Source organism: Balearica regulorum, chromosome 17, assembly GCF_011004875.1.
Source record: "Balearica regulorum gibbericeps isolate bBalReg1 chromosome 17, bBalReg1.pri, whole genome shotgun sequence".
NCBI classification, from domain to species: domain Eukaryota; kingdom Metazoa; phylum Chordata; class Aves; order Gruiformes; family Gruidae; genus Balearica; species Balearica regulorum.
In genome coordinates, this window is record NC_046200.1 from 3130919 (window position 1) to 3152422 (window position 21504).

Sequence of the window (21504 nt, forward strand, 5' to 3'; positions counted from 1 at the left end):
TTTGTTATCAGCTCACGTTACCTCCTCGACCCGAAGAGGCTGCCGCGCAGGGGCGGCTCGTCAAACGCTGCTGCTCACAGCAACTGCTCTGTGGCACAACTCGCCGCTTCGAATCGGGGGAGTTTTATGGCTTCAGGAGCAGGGATTTGGCCCTTAAGCCCCATCTCTGCTAGGTGCATCCGCCCCTGCACAGCAAGCACGTTCGCAATGCTTTTCTTCCCAGCCGACATCACCTCATCCATGCTCCCTGATGATACTGGATAGCAGAAATCATCTCTGCTCTCCAGCACAAAAATCCTGTTTGTTCTGACAGAGCAGCTCCTCTTCTATGCTGGTCCCATAGCAGAGGTCTGAGCACGGTCTAAGGAAGAAGCTCAAACCTTACCTACCCACAGCAGGTTTTGCAACATACTCTGTGTTTATTACACTCCTCGGGATAATTCAACCCATTCTAGTCAGGACACGCAACTGGGGACGCAGCAGTTGGGGCAAAGTTTGGGGATGCTCTTCTACAAAAGCCTCGCAGAGCTAAGAGCCACCCGAAGCGTGCAGACACTCTCTGCGCCGAAAAGGAAAGGAACTCCCCGAGAGCAGGGGGTACCTGGCAGGGGGGCTGGACTGACCCCCTAACCTCATTTCAGGAGCAGTGCAGAAAGCTGGCGTGTTCTAGATCATTTCATCCCAGGAGGCACAAATGCGAAGGCCTGGAAGGATGCGTCCCGTGAGCTTTTCTTCTCCTGGACTGGTACCTACACCCAGATTCATCTGGAGCTGGGGGAAGAGCCAGCCACAGCTGGATACCAGACATTTCCCATGTATACAGGGCCAAGGCCAGCTCCGGGACAGCCTGGCATTTCAGCTGCCAGCTGACACCCAATTTATCCACATACTCACACCTACATTCTGGTTTATCGGGACAAAAGAGCAGCAGTTTGTGGACATGGGTACACTCACATGTTTAGAAACTGCAGCAGCACCTACAAGACCCTGCTTTTGAAAAAAAAAAAAAACCCAAACCCCAAAAAAACCCCCAACCAACCAAGGCTCCCAAACCTGACGCGTGCATTTAAAAATTGTTTGACGCTGTGGTCCCACACACAGGCCCAGCCCTCCCTCAGAACACCCCCACGGGGTACTCATGCCTACAGCCAGGGACAGCGCACTGCTTTCCCATGGGATTTCACCGGGGATTCAGGAGATACCGGGGCCTCATGGCCACAGCGCCTGGTGAAGGCCAGCAACGCAGGCTTAGCCTCAGAACCGCTCTGGTCCAGCGAGGCAGGATGCGGGTGCCAGAGGGGCCCAGAACACCTTCCGTGCTGTTACTCTGCAAGAAAAAGAGACGGAGCAAAACGGTGCCATGACTCAGCCCTTTTAAAATTACTTGGAAGGCCAGGGCGAGACTGCGTTTGATGGGGATTATGTAGGTACACTCTCATCCAAGGAACGCTGCCATGGGCTGCTGCAGTAACGGCTCCTCCGTAGCGCCGTGGTCTGCAGGAATCACCGAGCAAGGAGCTCTGTTGGATTATATGCTGAAACACACACACTTCAACTAGCAAAAGGATAAGCCTACTCAATTTAACACAGATGAGTGACTCAAAAGTCTGGGTTTAGTCTGCTTTTTCAGTTTATTTCAGGTCTGGTTAATAATAACAACAAAATTGCTCATTGTGTGTGATGTGTTACTTACGTCGCAACCTGCTTACGAAGCGCTCGTGCCTTACCTGGGCTTCAGCTCTGGAAGGTGAAGGAGTCATGATTTTGTGTCTGTGCAGATCTGCTTTCAACCCACCCAACCCGGCCCACAATTACCGCCCAAAATAGTAACTTCTACAAGAACGGAGAGAGGCGTTACTCACTTTTATTGTTTTGGGAGAGTACTTTGAAGTTCAACTGGAAACAAGCTTACAACAAACCAGTCATCCCAGAAATCCCCCTTCAACAGTTTATACACCCCAAACCCAACTACTGCAAATAAAAACCAAAACAAAATAAAAAAAGTCATCAAGTCAGGAGTACTTTTACCATGACCATATAAAATACCAGAGGTAAAGCAAAGTAGAATTAACACCCCTATTCCTTATCTCGTTAACTTAAAATAATTAAGCGTTACAAAAATTCTTTCATCATGTTGAGTGATTCCAGGAGTTGTGGCAACACAGGGAAGATAAAGTATCAAACTTGCCTATTTTTTGACTGTGATCTACTATTATAGACACCAAAAAGTGCTCCGGGACTTTTTAGCATATATTACAAGATGTTCAGTGAGGAATTGTTGGGGGGGATGCTCTGTTATCACCAAATAAGAGCATTTAATGCTCTTTAGGCTGTATGAAGCAAAGTTTGGGTCTCTATAACCTCATACCAAACTTACGCAAGGTGTAAGAAAGGAAAAGCCACATCTTGCAACTCCACAAGTTACTCCTGACGAACCAGGGCAACTCTGAATTAGTCAGACCTTACTCTATCAGAACCTCTTCAGACTCCCCGAGTCTGGCACGCAGAGATCCCAGCCTCTGAAACATCCGTTTCAGTAAAAATGCCTAGGGAAGTTTTCAAATCAGAGTCCAGAAAGCAGGCACAAGCTTCAGCTTTATTGTTTTCCAAGCAATGGTCATCTTTGCAAGGGAATGATATTACAGCTGAAAAAGAAGAGGATAGAAGGAAATGTTAAAGTCTCAGTTCTCAAACAAGCATAGAAGATCTGACATAGCATCAATCAGACCCACCACAAACTCTTCTCCATTGGTTTCCTCTGCCAGACAAACTACCCACCGAGATCTTCCTCCCTGTTCTCCTGTTTGATACAACTTTTCCCCCCATATCACTGTGCAAAGCTGTCAGCGTCCAGCTCTCAGCTGGTACCCGCCGATGAAGTCAATCGGAGCTGGCAGCAACACACACAGAGAGCAAAGCACAGAGCTGGCCTGGCTGCAGGAAACAGGCTCTGAGCTGGGTGAAAGCCTCATCCGTTCCGGTACGTGAAACAGCAGCTTACCCCAAGAGGCCCTTCCCAGCCCAGCGCTTCGGAGTCAGCCCCACGTGCACTTTTCTGCCGCTGCGGATCACAGTCACACTCAGGGGTCTCTGAGAGGGAGGAAAAAAAAAGAAAAGAAAAAGAGATGGCAACTTTCCTTCACCAAGTCGGCTCTGTACTTCCTTCTTTTGCTGAAGCACCAGACGGACATCAGGCCCAGGGGAGGCCCATTCCCATCCCTGCAGCTAGATCTGAAAGAGAGCGTTTGGTGGGGAGACATCTCCAGGCGATCTTTCACTTCTGCTATTAAACACTCAATGGCTGTGGCAGCTTCTTTGGCCAGTCCACGAGGGTGGCACAGCAACGCAGCCTGCTGCTGCAGGGCGTCCCCGGGCAGAACAGGCAACATGACACAGCACACACCTCATAACTCTCCTCTGTCCAGCACAAGTTAGCTCAATGCTGCGAGAGGACATGGCTACAGCAACACACACTCAATCTCACACATTCTGGCGTGGAAATGATGATCCCAGAGATCTAAGTTCCGTAGAAAAAGCTGCGGCTAACAGAGACAGGCAAGAGAACGCAGTTACAGAAATGAGCTCACCCCTTCGCTGTGCTGCACCACCGTGGCGATATTCTGCAGGTTCTGGAAGTTGTTTACATTGACAGAACCAAACTCCACAATCTCATCATCGACCTGAAGCCCCTGGTCAGAAATAGAAGAGTGATGAGCATCTGCCTTCTCCAGACAGGTAACATCGCGGGAACATCACCCTTCAGCCAGCCACATGGGGAGAGGTGTGCTGTGACACTACTCTTCTCACCATTCAGGCAACTGAACGACATAACACCCGTGAGTAAGTACTCATTCTGCTCTCCTGCTTTATGGGAAGGGAAATACTGAGGCTGGAATTGGTCAGCGAGGCCTTGCAGGAGCTGCGTGGTGTGGCGATAGAGCCGAGAAGAGAGCGCTCATCTCATTCCCATACAGCAACCAGTCTATTCCCAGGACAACCCAGTGTGACACGAAAAAAAGGCGAGGGGTTGGGGAGAACCCTAATCAAACCCCCAACTTTTTCCTGCTTATTAACGAGACACAGAGAATGCCATCCGCCATGTTTTCTCCCCGGGTGCGGAGAGGTCCTTCCCCACGGGCTGCGAGACCCCACCAACTTACTGAGAGACTTGCAGGAGATCCTGGAGTCACCGCGTTGACTTTGGCAAAAGCCTGCGGAAGGCTCCGGTTCTGGCTCATCGCCTCCGCCAACGCCTCCGCCTCGTCCCTGGCGTGCTTCTCCTTCTCCCGGGCGTGCAGCTGGTGAAGAGCTTCCTCCACCTGCTTCATCAGGGCCTTGTGGTCGTTCTGCAAACCTGCGGGTGACACCATTAGCGCTCAGGTAGCAGAGTTACCTCGAAGGGTTCTCTCTCAGCACACGCTCCCCTCTGCGACCACACAGAAAATTAAATTCTGGGTGTCTTGGATTTCAGCTTCTGCCAGCGTATCTGCTGGGGGCCGATGCAGATGTTTATCGGTAGGAACTAGACGCAGAAAAAGCCACCCTAGAAGTTTCAGTAAACGCACGAGCGGGGCGCGGAGACCCACAAGGACCGAGAAATCGTTGAGCAGCTGAAGGGTTTTTCCCATCAAGTCCCACACTGTTACGTACGCGAAGCAAAAGCCACCCCCAAAGACAGGGCACGGGTAAGCCTGGGCAGAAATAAACGCCAAGCTATTTTTTACTCAAAGTTTACAAACACCAGCAAGACGTTTTGCTGTATTTCATAACCCCAAACGGCTCCGCAGCAGCAGAATTTCAACGCCGCTGCACCAACGGGCGGACAAAAAAAGCGTTTTACTGCCTAACCCGACCCGAGCCGAGCCAAACCGATCCGAGAGCAACCCCGCCTTCCCGTTTGGGAAGAGCTGCACCGAACAGCCGGGGCGACACGGCGCTCCCGACCCCCCCAGCAGCGGCCCGGAGGCCTCGCACACCGCCACGGCTGCCGGCCCCGGTTCCTACCGGGGGGAGCCTGCCCTCACTCACAGATGATGTTGTGCCGGGCGGTGCGCACTTGGTAGAGGTCGATGTCGTCACGGGGAAAGCCCTCGGCGTCAACCAGCGGCTCGTTCATCCCCACGCCCTTTTGCTGCGAGGGAAGAGGCGGCCGTGGGGCTGCGAGCCGGCCCCGCGCCCCGCCGCCGCCACCACCACCACCGCCGCCGCCGCCGCCCCCCGCCCGTCCCGTCCCGTCCCGCCCCGCCGCACTGACGCCCTCCAGCAGCTCGTAGCAGGCCTTGATCTGCGCCTCGATCTCGTCCTTCCTCTGCACCAGCCGCTGCACGTCGCTGATGGTGACGGGGCGGCTCCCGCCGGGCTGCGCCATGGCCGCTACGGGCCGCGACGCAACGGCCGCCACGGCTGCCGGGAGCGGACAAATGGCGTCACCAGCGACGGGGCGGGGCCGGAAGAGGGAGCACCGCTCGTTGGGCGGGGCCAGCGGGGGCGGGGTCAGCGGGGAGGGGGCGGGGTCAGCGGGGAGGGGGCGGGGTCAGCGGGGAGGGGGCGGGGTCAGCGGGGAGGGGGCGGGGTCAGCGGGGAGGGGGCGGGGCCAACAGGGCAGGGGCGGGGCCAGCGGGGCGGGGGCGGGGCCAGCGGGGCGGGGGCGGGGCCAGCGGGGCGCCCCCGGGCGGTGGCGGCGCGTGGCGCTAGGCAGGCCGGATGGGGCCGGGGGTGACGCGGGGTGACGCGGGGTGACGCGGGGTGACGCGGGGTGACGCAGCGGCTGTACGGCTCTGACGGTGACATGCGGTGGCCCAGCGGCGTCGCTGTCGCCGGGTTATACGGCTGTGATGGGTGCCGTGAGGTGACCCCGTCCCCGCCGCCGCCCCCTCGCCAGCAGTTGCCCCTCCCGGGGCGTGCGGCACCAAGGGACGCGGTCCCGCCACCAGACCCCCGCGACGCTGGCACTCGCCCGGGCGCCCCGCGCTCATCTCACCACCGCTCCCGGCTGTGGGGCGCGCGCGTTGGTGTTCCCCCCGGCAGGGCTGCCGCCCGTCCCCTCCTCCTGCTGCTCCCACGTTTTGCGGACCCCCGCGGCGCTGGGCTCACCGGAGCCGAAGGCGGCACTGCGTGGCCCCAGGCCCGCCCGCCATGTGCGCGGCGGCAGCTCGCACGCGGCCGAATCGTCCCAGCTGGAGGCTGGCTGGGAAGGCCGGTGGGCGCAGGACGGACACGTCCCTGCGAAGGGGTGAACGTCCCCAGGGGCGGGCTGGGGGGGGCGTGATGCTGCGCTTGCATCACCCCACCGTGGGCGCAGCACGCGTGGGGCTGCGGAGGCTTTGCTGTGGGGTTAGCGGGCTCCCACGCCGCGGGGCTTCGCACGCTCAGCACGCTCGTGACCCGCCGCGTTTAACCGTGCTGTGCCGCAGCCAGGAGCACAAGTGACCCCGTGGCCCTGGCAAGGCACCCGCCGGCCGCTGCTGGCAGCTCCCAGCCCAAACCAAACACGTCTCTGGGCTGCAAAGGCTTCCATTTGGGGGTGGGAGAAGGTGGAGCCGAGGAGGAGCCTCCCCCCCTGTCCTGCCGCTATATTAAATGCCCTCGCGGAGCCCCGCTCTCTCTGCCGCTGTCACATCGCCAGGTCACAAAAATGGTGAGGGGCAGCGGATGGGAATTAAATTAAATGAAATGGCCGGGGCTCGATGGCACAGGACGTCTCAGGAGCTTTACCGGGTTTAGTCTCTGCTCGAATTCGGACTTCTCGGCAACTGTGCTGGAAGTCGTGTGGAAGAGCTGTTCGACCTTTGGATTCGAGCTCTCGGGGGGCTGAGGTCCCTCCCTGAACCGCTAACATCTCTCTTTTCTGATTCTCTCTTTTAGACGTCTTACACAGACAAGGGAGAAAAGGTAAGAGCCGTTTTGTGTCCGCGGTCCTGCCCCGTTGCCTGGTGTCAAACATCAGCCGTGTTAATGCAAATTATATTCATTCCTTACTCCTTGATTACTTGGTAAAATCAGAAGTAAAACCGTTCCCTGGCTGAGCCACACAAGACACAGTTCCTCGTTGTAAATCAATGTTAATAATGGAATTTTTTTCATTTCGTTTTCCTTTCTGCTTTGGGAGGAGAGCGACAAACAGGAGACGATGGGTATTTCTCGGCCAGCTCCGATGCCTGAGCAGAATCCTCTTTTGTTGCAACATTTCTTTCCAAATGCTGCACCTATTCGCCACCTTTCTCCCCTGTAACGTGCTTTCCGCACCACTGGTGCACATCGCGGCCGGGTGCCTGACGCCGCGGGTTAGACAGCGGCGGGGAACAGAGCGAAGGGGGATTTGTCCTGTTGTGTAAGAGCGTTTCGGGGGAGAATTAATCTTTAACGCAGCAAGGTTCAGGGGTGGGCAGCCCGCTGCGGGGGCCGCTCACCGGGAGCACCGGGAGCACCAGGACTGACCCAGCCCCAGGCGAGCCAGGGCTTTGCACCGTCAGCCCCGCAGAGCAGGATCCTGCGGGAACTGGCTGTAAAGCACTTTGGAAAAATCGCTGGTTTGGGGCAGCAGCTGGGGTTTTACCCGGTTAATTTGGATGCATTGGCAGGAGATGCATTGGCAGGAGATCCATTTGCAGGAGATGCATCGGCAGGAGATGCATCGGCAGGGTTGTGGCCGCTGCTTCTCCCTGCTCCGGAGATGAGCAGCGCTGCGGGACAGGCTGCGGCGGTGCCTTTCAGCCCTGGTTTTCCCTTCCCTTTAGCCCCTTCGAGGCCGCTTCATCCATTTCCACTCCATCACCTTCTGGGTCGGCAATGCCAAGCAGGTGAGAGGCTGCGGCCGGCTGGGCACGTGCAATGGTGGGCGCCCGCCGCGCCGGGACAGGGCGGACTCTCTGGTTATTGGCTGCCGGGGGGGGGGAGCGGTTCGTCCCGGCAGCCCACGGGGTTGGGGCCGTGTCAGCATCCCAAAGCCCGTCCCTGGCTCAGTGCCTGTGCCCATCGGCACGGCCTCGGCCGACGACCTTGGGGGTCCTTGCGCAAGGCGAGAGGCGGCTGCCCGGGGGTGTGTGCGGGAGGGGCCCGGAAAATGCAGACGGGCACACGTGGCAGGGCTCGAGCCGTGGTCACCAGCCTGCAGGGCAATAAGGCGGCGTGGCAGCAGCTAGCCATCGCCTGCTGCTAAAAGGCCGCTGGCGAGTTAAAAATCCCTCTGCTTCGAACCTGAGCTGCTTTTCGCGCAGCCCGGCAGGTGAACAGGGGACAGGCAGAAACGTTTCCCCCTTGGTGCCAGCTCCCTGCTGCCATGGCCGTGCACCGACCCTGCGCCCTGCCTGCCCCCCGGGAGCAGCGGGCACGGGAGGGCTCTGGAGCGGTGCTTCCCACTGAATTTGGGGGTTTTGCCCCAATGCGGGCCCTTCCTTGCCTTCGCTTGCTCCTCCCGGGCTGCCGGAGGGAAGCAGAAAAGCCCAGCTGCTCCCTGCACACGCACAAACGTGCACACGCGTGACGTGCACACACCGTGGTGACCGTTCCCAGTGGGCTGCTGGTGCTGCCCCGGCCGGGGGGAGCCCCGTGGGGACGGGGGGCTGCCGACACCGCAGCTTCACCCGGGGTGGCTCTCGCGTGCCCGCAGGCTGCGTCCTACTACTGCAACAAGATGGGGTTCGAGGAGCTGGCCTACCGGGGGCTGGAGACCGGCAGCAGGGAGGTGGTCTCGCACGCCATCAAGCAGGACAAGGTAAGGGGGCTGAGGCACCTTGCAGGGGTGCCACCGCTGGGGCGGAGGTCGGGGGAAGACAAAACCCATCTGCGGCGTTAGACGCCGTGCCTGCGGCTGTGGCCACGTCTCCATCCCTCACCTGTCCTCCTCTTCCTCGCCAGATCGTGTTTGTTCTCTCGTCTGTTCTCAACCCGGGGAACGAGGGTAGGTGCCGTGGGGTGGGATGGAGTGGGAAACGGCCGCGGTGAAGCGAAGCAGCTCTGCTCATACCCGCGGCTGCTCTCGCTCCGAGCAGAGATGGGGGAGCACCTGGTGAAGCACGGTGATGGGGTGAAGGACATCGCCTTCGAAGTGGAGGACTGTGACTTCATCGTGCAGGTAGGCAGCCCCCCTGGTCCCTCCTGCCCGGCCCCCTGAAGCACAAGGGGAGCAGGGAAGGGCTGGGGATGTCTCCCCCCAGCCCCGGGGGAGCTGCGGATGAGGGGGTGTCTCTCCTTCTGCCCAGAAAGCCAAGGAGCGCGGAGCCGTGGTGGTGAAGGAGCCCTGGGTGGAGGAGGACAAATTTGGGAAGGTGAAGTTCGCGGTGATCCAGACGGTAAGCGGCAGGGCAGCTGCGGAGGCTGAGCCCCTGCGCCGGAGCAGGGTCTGTGGGAGCAGGCTGGACCCGGGAGGTCCCTGAAAGAACAGGGCCACCGTGCAAACGCTTTCCCCGCTCTCGCAGTATGGTGACACCACCCACACCTTGATAGAAAAGCTCAACTACAAGGGCCTCTTCCTACCCGGGTACCACCCGCCCCTCTTCAAGGACCCCCTGCTGCCAAAGTTGTGAGTACTTTCCAGAGGGTCCCACCGAGGAGCCGGACGGGTCCCCAGCGCCTTGCCCTGGAGCCCCCCGCGCTGTGGGGTGCCCTGGAGCCCAGCTGAGAGCCACCTCCGCCTTCCCCCCCGCAGACCGAGCACCAAGCTCAACTTCGTCGACCACGTCGTGGGGAACCAGCCTGACCTCCAGATGGTCCCAGTGGCAGACTGGTAAGAGTGGGGAGGGCTGGTGGGAGGTGGGAAGGAGCAGCAGAACCATTCTGCTCCTCTCACCGCTTCCAACGGTTGCGGCTGAGGCTAATTAAGCCAGAGCAGATCTTCGTTAGTGCGGGGATGGAGCGAGGGACTTGATCGTGCCCTTTGTGGCCTGGGCAGGTACCAGAAGAACCTGCTCTTCCACCGCTTCTGGTCAGTGGACGACAAGCAGCTGCACACCGAGTTCAGCGCCCTGCGCTCCATTGTGGTCACCAACTACGAAGAGACCATTAAGATGCCCATCAACGAGCCGGCGCTCGGCAAGAAGAAATCCCAGATTCAGGTGAGCAGATGGCGGTGGTTGATCTTTCAGGCTGTCACCACCTCAAGTGGGGCTTTGGTGAAGGAGAAGGGACCGAGGGATCAGCGATTCGGAGCCAGCACAGATGTGCTGTGCTAAGGTGGCTGCCGGAAAGCAGCCCTGGCTCTGCTCGGGTCTGCCAAGGGCTGCCAGACCCTGGGGGAGCCGCCGGGACGGAGCTGGTTTACCCCGATCTCACCAATAGCGTCTTTTCAGTTCATGGCGTCCCTGAGCTGGGTTTTTTTTTTTCATGTTTTTGAGCCCATGCCCAGCCCTTCGCATGCCGTAGCTGCGCTGTCACTAACACGGTGACATTTTTTTCCCTGTAGGAATATATCGACTATTACGGAGGGGCCGGAGTCCAGCACATCGCACTGAACACCTCTGACATCATCTCGGCGGTGAGTGCAGCCCCGGGCAGCTCCCTGCCCCAGCACCGCTCCCCCTCCGCCCCGTCCCGTCGGGCACGGTCCTCGTCACAGGGCGGTGGTGGAATATTACTTGGGTTTGGGCTCTCCTCCAGACCAAAGAGCCTCCCGAGGTATTGGGGGGGCCAGGGTGGGATGAAGCGTCCTTGCACGGTGGCCAACTCTCTGCATTGCCTTGGAGAGGACACCATGGGCCCTCCCGTTCCTGGTGCCCAAAGCGAGAGGGTGGGACAGGTCCCCATGCACGAGGTTGGCCAATGTCACGGGGAAGCATCACTCCGCCTCCCGACGCCATCCGTCCTGGGCCATCCTGCCGGCACAAACCGCTCCACAAAGGAGCCCCGAGCCTGACGCACGCCGAGGTCTCTCCTGCCTTGCAGATCACCAACCTGAAGCAGCGGGGGATGCAGTTCATGGACGTGCCGTCCAGCTACTACCAGATGCTGCGGGAGAGGCTGAAAACTGCCAAAATCAAAGTGAAGGAGAACATCGACAAGCTGGCGGTGAGTCGGGCAGGCCTGAGAGGGAAAACATTTGCCCGGGGCTGGACCGGGTCCCCAGAGTGTTTTGCAGGGATGAGGGTGATGCAGAGGGATCCCCTTGCTCCCCTGTGAGTCTTCGAGCTTTCGCCCTGTTTCTTTTCTCCAGGAACTGAAAATCCTGGTGGATTTTGATGAGAAAGGCTACTTGCTCCAGATCTTCACCAAACCAGTTCAAGACAGACCCACGGTCTTTCTGGAGGTCATCCAGCGGCATAACCACCAGGTTGGTTTGAGGATTTCATGATGATCTTCGAGACCTCGGGGCCATCAAGTACCATCACCCAGCCGGCTCTCGGTGCTGCTCTTTCCCAGCCGCTTCCGAGCTGACGGACCCGCTGCCCATCCCCGCGGTCTGTAACGTTGTCATCTCCGCAGGGCTTCGGTGCCGGGAACTTCAAGTCTCTGTTTGAAGCAATAGAAATGGATCAAGACGCGAGAGGAAACCTGACCATCCTGGAGCCCAACGGGGAGACCAAGCGCATCTAGAGGATGGCAGAAAACGCCGTCCTCGCCCCTAACGAGCTGATTCACAAACGAACCGGGAAATGGCCAATGTTTTGGTAAATAGCCCAGATCTAAGTGTCATAAATGCAGGGAAGCTGCTGCCAAGTTGGAGATGTAAAAGGACTCAACACCTATCCCGACCCAGCCCTGGCGCTGCCCTCTGGTGACTTCTTGGGAGAGGGAGCGTGGGAAATAGCAAACACGCTCTTAAAAAGCAGTTTAATCTGATCCAAACCATCGAATTTTTAATAAAGGGCAGATTTAAGGCATGTGCCAAAGACACCCAGCTACAGAGAAAGACAGAAGAAACAACTGGGAGTCCTTAAATTTAGTCTATCCAAAGTTTTCTGTTCATTTTAGCTGTATGGGAAGCTGGGAGAGGAAAGTATGGAGGCGTTTGGCTCACTGGGCATCTCATTTTGTAAGATTTTATTTTAATTGCTTTTAGGCTCAATCTTGAATTTGAATTTGCTGAGATTAAACACAGGGTTTTAGGGTAGCTACAACATTCTGGAATGAGACTTAATCGAATTTACAGATTTCAGCCTTCCCAAGGCAACGCCGTCTTTCTCGAATACCTGTAAATTCCTGAATTAATGAAGGGTTGGGCTTTCTCCCGTGTTTTAAGAAGTAATTGCTGGCATCGACAGCGATTCCTTGGCTCAGATCCCGGCTGCGCGTGCAAAGTCCCCTCTGGGAATTGCTCTGGTGTTGTCACTGTCCTTTGCAAGGGGACTTGCCCCACTGGCATAATAAAACCCTTTTCTGTCACAGCTTGAGTGCCTGGTGAGTTAACGTGTCAGGGCTGGAGCCCCTCTGCCCCACATTTGCTGTGGCTGCAGATCAAACGCTCCCCGAGGAGCCTGCAGACCGCTGAGGAACATCTCAGGGTCCCCACTGCCCAGAGATTTCCCCGCTGTTGCACATCTGCCCTCCAACGCCCCAGTGCACCCACCGCTGCTCCCCAAGTTTCCCAGCAGTGAAGCCGCTCCAACCCCGAGCAGCCAAAGCCCAAGCCCTCAGCTCAGGACGGGTTCCTCGGACACGAGTCCTTCCACCAGCCCCAACCCCTGCCCCATCCGGGCACCCTGCTGCCTTCTGCCCCGCGCCAGCCCTGCGAGGTTTGCTGTCCTGCAGCCCCATCCCTTCACAGCCGCCGTGGCCGGCTACAGAAGCTGAGAACTGAGCTGGGAGGTCACCTACAGCCCAGGCTCCCTCCTGTCTCTTCCATTTCCTCCTCCATCAGCCACGCTCTTCGTCTCTGCTCCGGGTACCTCTTTTTCTAAAGCTCAGAGAAGCCCCTTCGACCACCACCGCGTTCACAGCAGCCGCAGCCCCCAGCAAGGGACGGTGGGGGGCACGTGGCCAGCTCCAGGCTGCGCTTTCATCCGCATCAAACCTCAGCAGCTCACCCGGCTCCCCCCTCCTGTAAAGCACAGGTAACAGAATTCATTTCAGATTTGAATAAATTGATTTAAAAGAAAGAAACCAAAAAGCCTCCGGCCCCAACAGCCTTATAGCATCCCCCAAAACAGCAACACCAACACCTTGCTTTGTGCTTTTGCCTCCATAAAGTTTAAAAAAACCAACCAAACAACCAAAAAGATGTAAACTCAGAAAAACCCAGAGCAGGGACCCCTCGCCTGCCCAGGCAGCACCCCTGAGGCTGGACAGGTTAGGGACAGCCGGCACCGTGGGCTGGAAGGATTTTTAATACTAATTTTCTTTAAGTTTGTAAACTTAAATCACTCGCGTATTTCTTTAATGTAATACAACGTCGCTGAAAGTAATTTCCTGCTCACCAGAATTTCAGTAAATTTTGCTGAAAATCAGTTCTCTGAACTGCTTTTTTTTTCTGGGTCTGGTTCCTTGAGCTCTCATGGTTCCCAGCACAGGCCTGAGAGCAAAAAGCTCCCCTGGCTATACATTAAGCACAACATAATTTTTCTGTAAGAAAAGTCAGTATATTTACGGTTTGCTTTATAAAAGTTACTATAATACAATGGTACATAGTATTCAATTCACAAAAATATGAACAAATATATACAGCATGACACATCCACAACAAAAACACTTTCTTCAAAACAAGATACATACTGGTGACAGATTCTATATGCACAAAACATCCCTAAATTTATAAATTTGCTTAACAAAAGAAAAAGCAGAAATCCTAAATCTTCAAAGCAGAGTTGTTTTTTTTAAGGAACTTAAAAAAAAAATTATTTTTTTTTCCATTTATTGCAAACCATTTTACCTGCCTCCTTTTAAAGGAGGCCCTTTATTTTCACACTGTGAATTAAAACAATCTGTTTATCGAACCAGAAAACTGCAAGGATTGGGAGCTGGGTGTTCTTCCATTTCGCTTTTAAAACTGCCCATTTGTTTTAGAGTGTCCGTTACGATGTGTTTCTTTTCACTTGGACGAATACTACAGTGGCAATTAAGGAGGAAACTCATAAAAACAAAACAAATATTAAATTGAAAAAATCCAGTTGCAAACTCGCTTAAATACATTTTAGGTTGTCTATTAGACTGTACACATTTCCTCGCTTGAAATAAATAGATTTTGCACATTAGGTTTCAGACTGAGGGCGGGGGGGAAAAAAGAAGCCTTGACTTGGCAATTTTTTGTCTTCAGTTTCTTAATGCTTCTAATTCCATCTATTTATTTGACAAAAAACATATTTATACAGAATTTACATTATACAAAGCTTGACACAAGCTGTAAATGCCACCAGCTCCTTTGCTATACTTAGTCCTTCTTCCTCCCCATCTCCGTGACATGATTTAGAGCTGGAATCTGTTTAAAAAGAACTCCAAATTACAATAGTCACTTTTAATAAATTATTTACATGCTCTTGAAGTACAAAGAAATCAGCAAAAAAATTTCAACATGTTTCTACAAGAAACAGTGTTTGAAGAGAAGATTCTTGAGTTTGCCTATGTACAGAAGATGCATTTTTTTATACTTCAAAATCCTTTTTTCCTTAAATTTTTATTTTATACAGAAATGCACTGAAATGATCCCTGAAAAAGGTCACAAAAACCAGAACTGAAACTACTGTATAATTTGTTGGAGTTTAAAAATGTTTGCTTTTTTTTTTTTCTTGTAGAAATAAGCTGCTCTATACAATATAAATATCTGCAAGATGAGCCCCCTCCCCTCCCGGACCCCCGATAGTCACAGACCACTTATTGGGACCGACCTGGAATTGCAAACAGGGGTGTGAACCAAACGGAAAAATGAAGGTGTTGGGCAGCGGCAGGCGGGATTTGCAAGCACAGAGCGCGCTTCCTAGAAACGCCAACTGCGGCGGCATCTGCGCCCTGAACTCAAGCCAGCTCCACGTTGGGAAACTAAAGATTTAAGTTGTATTTCCAAAACATTTGCACTATTTTCTTGGGTCGTTTCACCTACTGAGATATAATTTTGCAGGGAGCACAGTCGATGTCTCTCTCTTTTTTGTCTTAGGTTTCACTCTAAGTGAAAATAAATTTGGGACAGGCTTTGCAGCAAACTAAACTCCAGTAAATCTCTCTCTAAAGCTGGTGAGGTTTCTTTTTAGTTCTTGCCACTATTTCCATGGGGTGCCGGGGTACCTGTGCTGACTGCGGGAGGCAAACGCTGGGTCCGATCCAGGCTGGGGTGTGAATTCCACACCTTCAGCCTTCCTCCTCTCATCTCCCCCTTCCTACCTACGAGCCAAAGTACCTGGGAGGGATTAGAAAGGCATCTCCACGGGGCTGCCCTCCAAAACCACGTCCGTGGCTGTAGGGCTCTCCTGCCCCAATGAGACCCTGCCGGCTTGCCTGGACAGGGCAGCCACAAGCAACTGCGGCAGCTCACAGAAATCACTAAGCCAGACTTAAAATCCTCACCGCAAAATGATCTGGTTTGGGGATGGAGCAGCTTCGCAGTCTGAGACAAAAGCTACGCAGGAAGGACTCTGCAAGCCAGAAGAAGCAGCCATTTCTTCTTATGGGGAAGAAAAGAGAAGCCTCAGGTTTGGCTTTGAGACCAGACTAACGTGATTTTAGTTAGACCCACGGAAGCACTGTGGGTCCAACAGCCCCATTTCCTCCTGGGGGGCTACTGGGAGCTCAGCTCTTCCAAAAACTCACGTTATTTGTCTGGGATCCTAAAAAGGGATGGGTTACGGGCAGTTTCAGAAGTACCAAAGTGATTTAGGTGCTTGTGGTCTTTGGCACCCAAACGGCTTTGGTGCTCCTAAAAACACCGTGAAGCACCCCAACCTGTAGGTCTCGTTTCAGAAGACAGCGACCTGCCTCCCCACCTCTCCTCAACAAAGATTAAGGAAAACCGCAGGGGCTAATCCCCTCCAGAGCACACAGATATGCTGGGAAATACAAAACTGTCAGCAGGTACTTAGGGGCTGGGCTATTTGGGGTGTCTTCGCCCCCACAAAACCACCGTTAATGCACCGGTTTGATGGACCAGAGAGGAAGAAGGCCAAGGACATCGGCAGAACTGCCGCACGCAGGGGCTTCAGTTCTGAGACACAGGAAACTTCTGTGCATTTCCAAAGCTTTGAAAGTAAAAGGCCAAGCTGTAGAGATGCCAATTGGAGCGTCAACACAAGAAGATGAACCTTATTTAAAAAAAAAAAAACCAAACATCAAAACCAAAATAAATTGAGCAGCTGGTTTAACTCCCAAGTGCTCCTGCCATCGCTGCAGTTACAACCAACGTTCAATGACAGAAACTAGTTGTGCTTCTCATAATTTTAGGTTCTGGGTCACCATTACCCAATTGCTGGAGAGATTTATAAAGAAGAGGGGAAACAACAAAACCAAAACAAAAAAAGAGATGAGACTATGGACTGTCCTATCTCAGCGACAATTTCCTCGCCTTCAGAAATACAGGCGGTATTAAGGCAGCTTGTAGCAGTCTGCGTGTTCCTGTTTTTTCAGGCCTTTTGTCTGAGGAAGAAATTCAGATGCATAGGTCTAACCTACATTACAAGCTCCACTCTGCAGCGCGGGCCTGGCAATTCCATGTAACAGCTGAAAAAACTTGCAGGAAACTCTTTTGCAAGGTTGTAACCTCTGACTGTGGAGCTGCAGTCATACAGCAATTATTGCTGATTTTTTTAAAGGCTACAAGAATACGGCTGTGCAATTTGTTCTGTGGGGAGATGATGTTTAGTTATGCAGATAATCTTCCCATTTCATAATGACATTGCAACTTCCCCTTATAAGCCAATTAAAAAGGTTTTAGTACAACTAATCTCTACTTTTAAAGCAGGAGAAATTCAATGCAAGTTGATAAACTGATCCTGTCTATACCTGAACGGTCGTGTAATATTTCCAGATCACATCCAAAGAAGTATTTTCTTTGGTGTTTTGTCCCATTTTTAAATGGGGCCTCTCGAAGAACTGCAACCTTCAACTCAGCACGTCTACAAGGACAAAATATATCAAAAAAACAATTTCAAAATATGCCTTCCAAATTTAAAGGAGCATTTGTTTTTATGCTGTAGATGGGGGAGGACAGGATAGCTCCCGCAGCCGCTCTCGGGGACACTTTAACCACGTTCGCTTTTGCTGGTGGGATGGGACCACCCCAGGGCAAGTTACTGAGTAACGGAGGGAGGAGAGCGGCACGGCACAGCTTGCTCCTATCACAGGAGGCATCTCCCACATTCAAGGACAGAGCAAATACTCCATGTAAAACCCTGGAAGGGCAGGGAAATGCAGACAAAAGTGAGAAAAATTAATACGAGACACACATCAGCCTGTTTCCCATCTACAAGCAAAACATCCTGTTATAAACGTGGGCCGTAGTGTATGCTTACAAGGAGGGTAAGATTTCTACAGCGTAAACGCGGGCTGAATTGTCTACTTAATTTCAGCCTCAGCCTTTTTTGCATGCAAGGCAAACTGACCTTCAAGAAATGGGCATCCCCAAAGGCCACACGCCGTGCCACAACGCTACAGCTACACAGCTGACTCAACTTCTTACTAGCGATTGCGGTATCCAAATATTTTTCGCGTACGGGTGCGGAGGTTTTGATCCCTCAATATACCAGCATGGCATATGAGAATTAGAGACGAGCCCAAGGCGCTAGTTGAGGTCTGCAGCTGACCTGACTGTTCCCTGGGGTGTCTGGCTTTAGGGAATTTGTTCAGGCTCATCCCTAACAAAAAGGCAGGACAGTTCACCTATAGTCTCATTGCAGACACATCTCCATACATACACACACCCAAGCACACGCGCACACCCATTCACACACCCTCAAGCCTCTGGCTTGCTCTGTAACATCAACCTTACATTTATTTACAGCTTACTCTGAGAAATCTGTGCAATTTCAGCCAATCAAGCTCCCAACAAACCCTATATGGCATTTTCAGTCTCTGCTTCACATTTAAACGTTGAATGTCTTTTTCAACCAACAAAACTGATGAGAAAAAGGTAGCAGCATTTATGAAAAGATGAAGGTTTATAACAATTTTTAAAAAAGGTACCATTATCCCATTATGGAGCATTAATGTAGGGACTGAACAGAGAAGCTAGTGTTTGGATAGATCATGCCACAAAACGGTAGTCACCTTTTTGTGTGCGTGTTGGATCTGAAAAGGAAAGAGCACCTGAAACATGAACAGTCCTCGTAAGCATGTGCGCTTTTTGCTTTCATTCGTGATCCTGGCAGAAGTGCGAAACTTGCTTGGTTTTTTCTTCTCTTTTTTCCTCTCTTTTTTTTTTTTTAAATATTTTTTCTTTTTAATTTTTTTTCTTCCTTTTTTTCTTTTTTTTTTTTAATTTTCCTTTTTTTTTTTTTTTGGCAAAGTGCAACCACACCTGGTTACCACAGTTTTGACATGGCCGAAGGTGCAAGTGTGACGAGAAACCTCGAGATCAGTTCAGTTCAGGGTTCCCCTGCAGTTCTCAGAGCCACATAGACACGGGATTTTTACATCCTCTATTGGAAACTTGTAGTCATAGGTAATTTCCTCATTCACATTGATGTGCTGTTTGGAGTAGATGACGATCTTCTTCTGAGACTCCACTGTGATCACTTTAGCATAACAATTTGGCTGCAAGGGTGACAGAACAGGTAATGATTTAGGCTCCTGATGGTCACGGCTTCCCAGCCTCCACACAATTATTCCAAGCTAAAATAGAGTAGGGCAGTCCCTTCCCTAGACAGCCTCAGCCACGCTTCCAGAGCCTGGACCCAGGGAATTCAGTGGGCAGCTGAGAGAAGGAGGCATGAAGCCAGAAAACAGAGCAGCACTCTGTGCTCCTTCAAAATATCCACATCCTGTGGTGCAGAAGAGCCTGGATGATGCTGCACCAAGTTTGTCACGGGATAAGAGCAGCCTAATGCTCAATAATTTGGTTGGGCAGCCAAGTCTTTGAGTGTAGACTGCAGCACAGAGCAGAGGCGAAAGCAGTTTCTCTACCTGCCAGGGCAGAGAATACTTTTCCCACGTGGACTCTGATCTTTGAGGCCCATTCCAACCCAAACCATTCTATGACACTAGAAGGAGACTGTTCCCACAGCAGAATAACAATGCTAAAATTTGGGTTGTTTTAAGGAAATCTTTGTCAGATATGTTTGAACAGTGTCCATTAGGTCCCCCCCAACATGGTTAGGAGGATTCCGAGTGTACTCTGTCTCGCTGTGTGTTTCATTTCTCAGGTCTCTCAAATCTCTTTACACTAGTTTAGTCTCTGTTTTGATCTGCTGCAGCTCATTAACATTTCGTCATAACCCTGTGACCCCCTGCTACTTTTGAATGTGGCTCCAATCAAAGTTAGCAAGGACTCAATGGGTTTATCAGTATGTCAGAGTACAATTATGTGAAAAAACATGATACTTACATTGCAGCTGTGATTAATAAACCTGGCAAAGTTTCCGCATTTAGTGGCATCGATGATGGTGTCATGATCGACTCTAAACATGTAACTGCTTCCGATGCCTTCATCCTCGTATCGCTTTTCACGCATGTCAGCAATGACCTAAAGAAAACCCAATGCATTGTGTCAGGACATGTCACAGAAGTGTCTGTAAGCAGGGATCTACACAACGCTCACCTGAGCTGTGCTTGTGACACTCAGCAGACACATGATCCCTAACACCCCAAGAGAACTTAACTGAACTTAACTGACTTAACTGAAAACACTGAAGTTCAGGGTGGGCTTCTCAAGAGCTCATCTCTTAGGGATCTGAGTGCTTAGTTTCTATGGGTTGTTGAAAGTCCCATCCTTGTACCTCCAAACCACGTGCCAACCTCTGCCTACCTGACACAGCTAACACCCTACAGCAGGGACTCCAGCCCCCGCTGTCATACTCGAGCACTTCTTTCAGGGCTGGTTTTTACCCAGATTTCACCCACAGTCCAGCTTACCTGCCTGATGTTCTGGCCCACGTATTCAATCACCATCTCATCAGCTGCAATGGGCTCCATAGCAAAAAGGCCCCAGTCATGAATGTGGCTCTTGCAGAATTTTAGTTTTTTCTTCCGGAACTGCATGAAGAAAACACCCCAAAACCCCAACCCTGAATTAGCCACAGGACAGAAAGGCCGTCCCTGGGTCCAGCGTCCTCAGCATGCTCCAAGCCACAAGCAGTGCTGGGGTACTTCAACCCCATTTAGTTTCTTTCTGTCTTGCGGCGACAAGAAGGCAGGACGGAGGTCATGGGAGGCGTCCCACAGAGTTGCAGTACTTGGGTTTTTACCGCTGACCACACGCTGGGGAGAACAGACCCTTTGAGGTCATTGGTCTCTGTCCTGCATAACCCTCATGGTTATGACTAGGGCTCAAGCTCTGTAATCATCATATACTTATTTACAGCCACTTATCAGCCAGCTCATGTCTCTGCTTAGTCCAGCACGCTGGACTAAGTGTCATGTTTTCTCCGTTCCTATTTCTTCAGGTAAACTATTTGTATTACACGTTGTATTAAGTGTATTGTTGTGTCGAGTTGTATTGCGTGGAAGTACAGGAGAGGCAGGTACCATTCCAGCCTCTGGCACACACAGAGGTGCCCAGTGCTGAGATGGCCATCATCAAGGTGAGACCGAACTGGCAGGAGGTCCCCCGCCCTGGCCTCAGCCTGCTCCCAACCAGCCCCTGTGCAAAGCAACAACCCAAGGTGACCTACCTTGAGCTGGTTGAACTTGAGCAGGTCACTGTCACAGCTACCGGTGAAGGAGGAGAGGAGCCTGCGTTGTTCTGACCGCCTCTCAGAGCCAGCCCGGGTGGAAGCATGAGGTTGGGCAGGGATGCTCATACCCTGAGATGACAAACAGGTGATCAAAGTTGACCCAACAGCCTGCACCCTCCCTGTGAGCAATCCCTTGTCCTACAACACATCACTGCAGAACGCATGGCCTCCTAAAACATCCCACATCAAACACTAAGACCTCTCCAGCAGCTCCTGGATGGCCAACTCAACGCAGGCGTAGCAACAGCTTCACCTCCCTCCTTGCCAAAAGGCAGGAAGCAGCCACTGTGCGTGACACCGTATAAAGCCAAATCCCATTCGCACCCCGTCAGTCAGTGGAGGACGTGTCCTCACCTGCGTGTCAGCTGGAGGTTCCTCTGCAAAAGCTCGGCTATTGTTGAGGTATTTAAGTTTGTCCTTCTTATCAATTTTGTAATAGCCTTCACTTCGTGCACAGCCTGTCACGTGCTCCCGCATCCCATCATCCCGCTTCTTTTTCTTGGGGGTAGAAAAGCTAGTAGGTGGAAAGAAGTTAAGGAGAAACGCAGCCACCAATGGATATCAGACAAAACTTGCTACAGCTACATGGAGCGTGGAAACACCAGGAGCGTGGAAAATTATGAAGGTTTTGGTGGGGTTGCAAAAATTAACAATACTATTGAAAAATAAAAACTATCACTGAAGCCCATATGTTTACAGGAAAACCAAGCAAGGTCTTTTCTTCTTAGCTGCATGTTTTGGGAAACTAAAGAAAAGAGAGAACGAA

The 21504-nt window shown here is 52.6% G+C and overlaps 3 protein-coding genes across 4 annotated transcripts in view; 1 reads left to right on the forward strand and 2 right to left on the reverse strand.

The window, feature by feature from the left end:
- Positions 1 to 1846: 1846 nt before the first annotated feature.
- On the reverse strand, positions 1847 to 5442 carry PSMD9 (proteasome 26S subunit, non-ATPase 9). The gene is made up of 6 exons (XM_075770105.1): positions 5255 to 5442; positions 5029 to 5131; positions 4161 to 4354; positions 3588 to 3689; positions 3002 to 3090; positions 1847 to 2645 (listed from the first exon to the last, which is right to left on the reverse strand). Exons 1-6 carry the CDS (start codon positions 5366 to 5368, stop codon positions 2618 to 2620), a joined length of 630 nt encoding a protein of 209 aa, XP_075626220.1. The 5' UTR covers positions 5369 to 5442; the 3' UTR covers positions 1847 to 2617.
- A 1091-nt stretch (positions 5443 to 6533) lies between these two features.
- Positions 6534 to 12317, forward strand: HPD (4-hydroxyphenylpyruvate dioxygenase). Its single transcript, XM_075770108.1, has 14 exons — positions 6534 to 6637; positions 6865 to 6891; positions 7737 to 7799; positions 8609 to 8713; positions 8857 to 8899; positions 8991 to 9073; positions 9201 to 9290; positions 9417 to 9520; positions 9647 to 9724; positions 9890 to 10052; positions 10400 to 10471; positions 10879 to 11001; positions 11147 to 11263; positions 11416 to 12317. The coding sequence occupies exons 1-14, from the start codon at positions 6635 to 6637 to the stop codon at positions 11524 to 11526; spliced, it is 1182 nt and encodes a 393-aa protein (XP_075626223.1). The 5' UTR covers positions 6534 to 6634; the 3' UTR covers positions 11527 to 12317.
- Positions 12318 to 16166: 3849 nt separating this feature from the next.
- SETD1B (SET domain containing 1B, histone lysine methyltransferase) overlaps positions 16167 to 21504 on the reverse strand; it is a 52305-nt gene continuing 46967 nt past the window's right edge. For both annotated transcript variants that reach the window (XM_075770107.1, XM_075770106.1), the window contains 5 exons: positions 21093 to 21259; positions 20676 to 20807; positions 19918 to 20037; positions 19391 to 19528; positions 16167 to 18600 (listed from right to left, as the gene is read on the reverse strand). In XM_075770107.1, coding sequence (XP_075626222.1) covers positions 18427 to 18600; positions 19391 to 19528; positions 19918 to 20037; positions 20676 to 20807; positions 21093 to 21259 — 731 coding nt within the window. In that variant the 3' untranslated portion in view covers positions 16167 to 18426. The remainder of the gene's footprint in view (positions 18601 to 19390; positions 19529 to 19917; positions 20038 to 20675; positions 20808 to 21092; positions 21260 to 21504) is intronic.

Bases quoted from the DNA above. Each gene is read 5' to 3' on its own strand.
- PSMD9 (XM_075770105.1), bottom strand. From the start codon at position 5,368: ATGGCGCAGCCCGGCGGGAGCCGCCCCGTCACCATCAGCGACGTGCAG. The intron at 5,132-5,254 runs GTCAGTGCGGCG...CTTCCCTCGCAG, and splicing joins GCTACGAGCTGCTGGAGGGC to CAAAAGGGCGTGGGGATGAA. The intron at 4,355-5,028 runs GTGAGTGAGGGC...TGTCACCCGCAG, and splicing joins CGCCCGGCACAACATCATCT to GTTTGCAGAACGACCACAAG.
- HPD (XM_075770108.1), top strand. The intron at 6,892-7,736 runs GTAAGAGCCGTT...CCTTCCCTTTAG, and splicing joins ACACAGACAAGGGAGAAAAG to CCCCTTCGAGGCCGCTTCAT. The intron at 9,291-9,416 runs GTAAGCGGCAGG...CCGCTCTCGCAG, and splicing joins AGTTCGCGGTGATCCAGACG to TATGGTGACACCACCCACAC.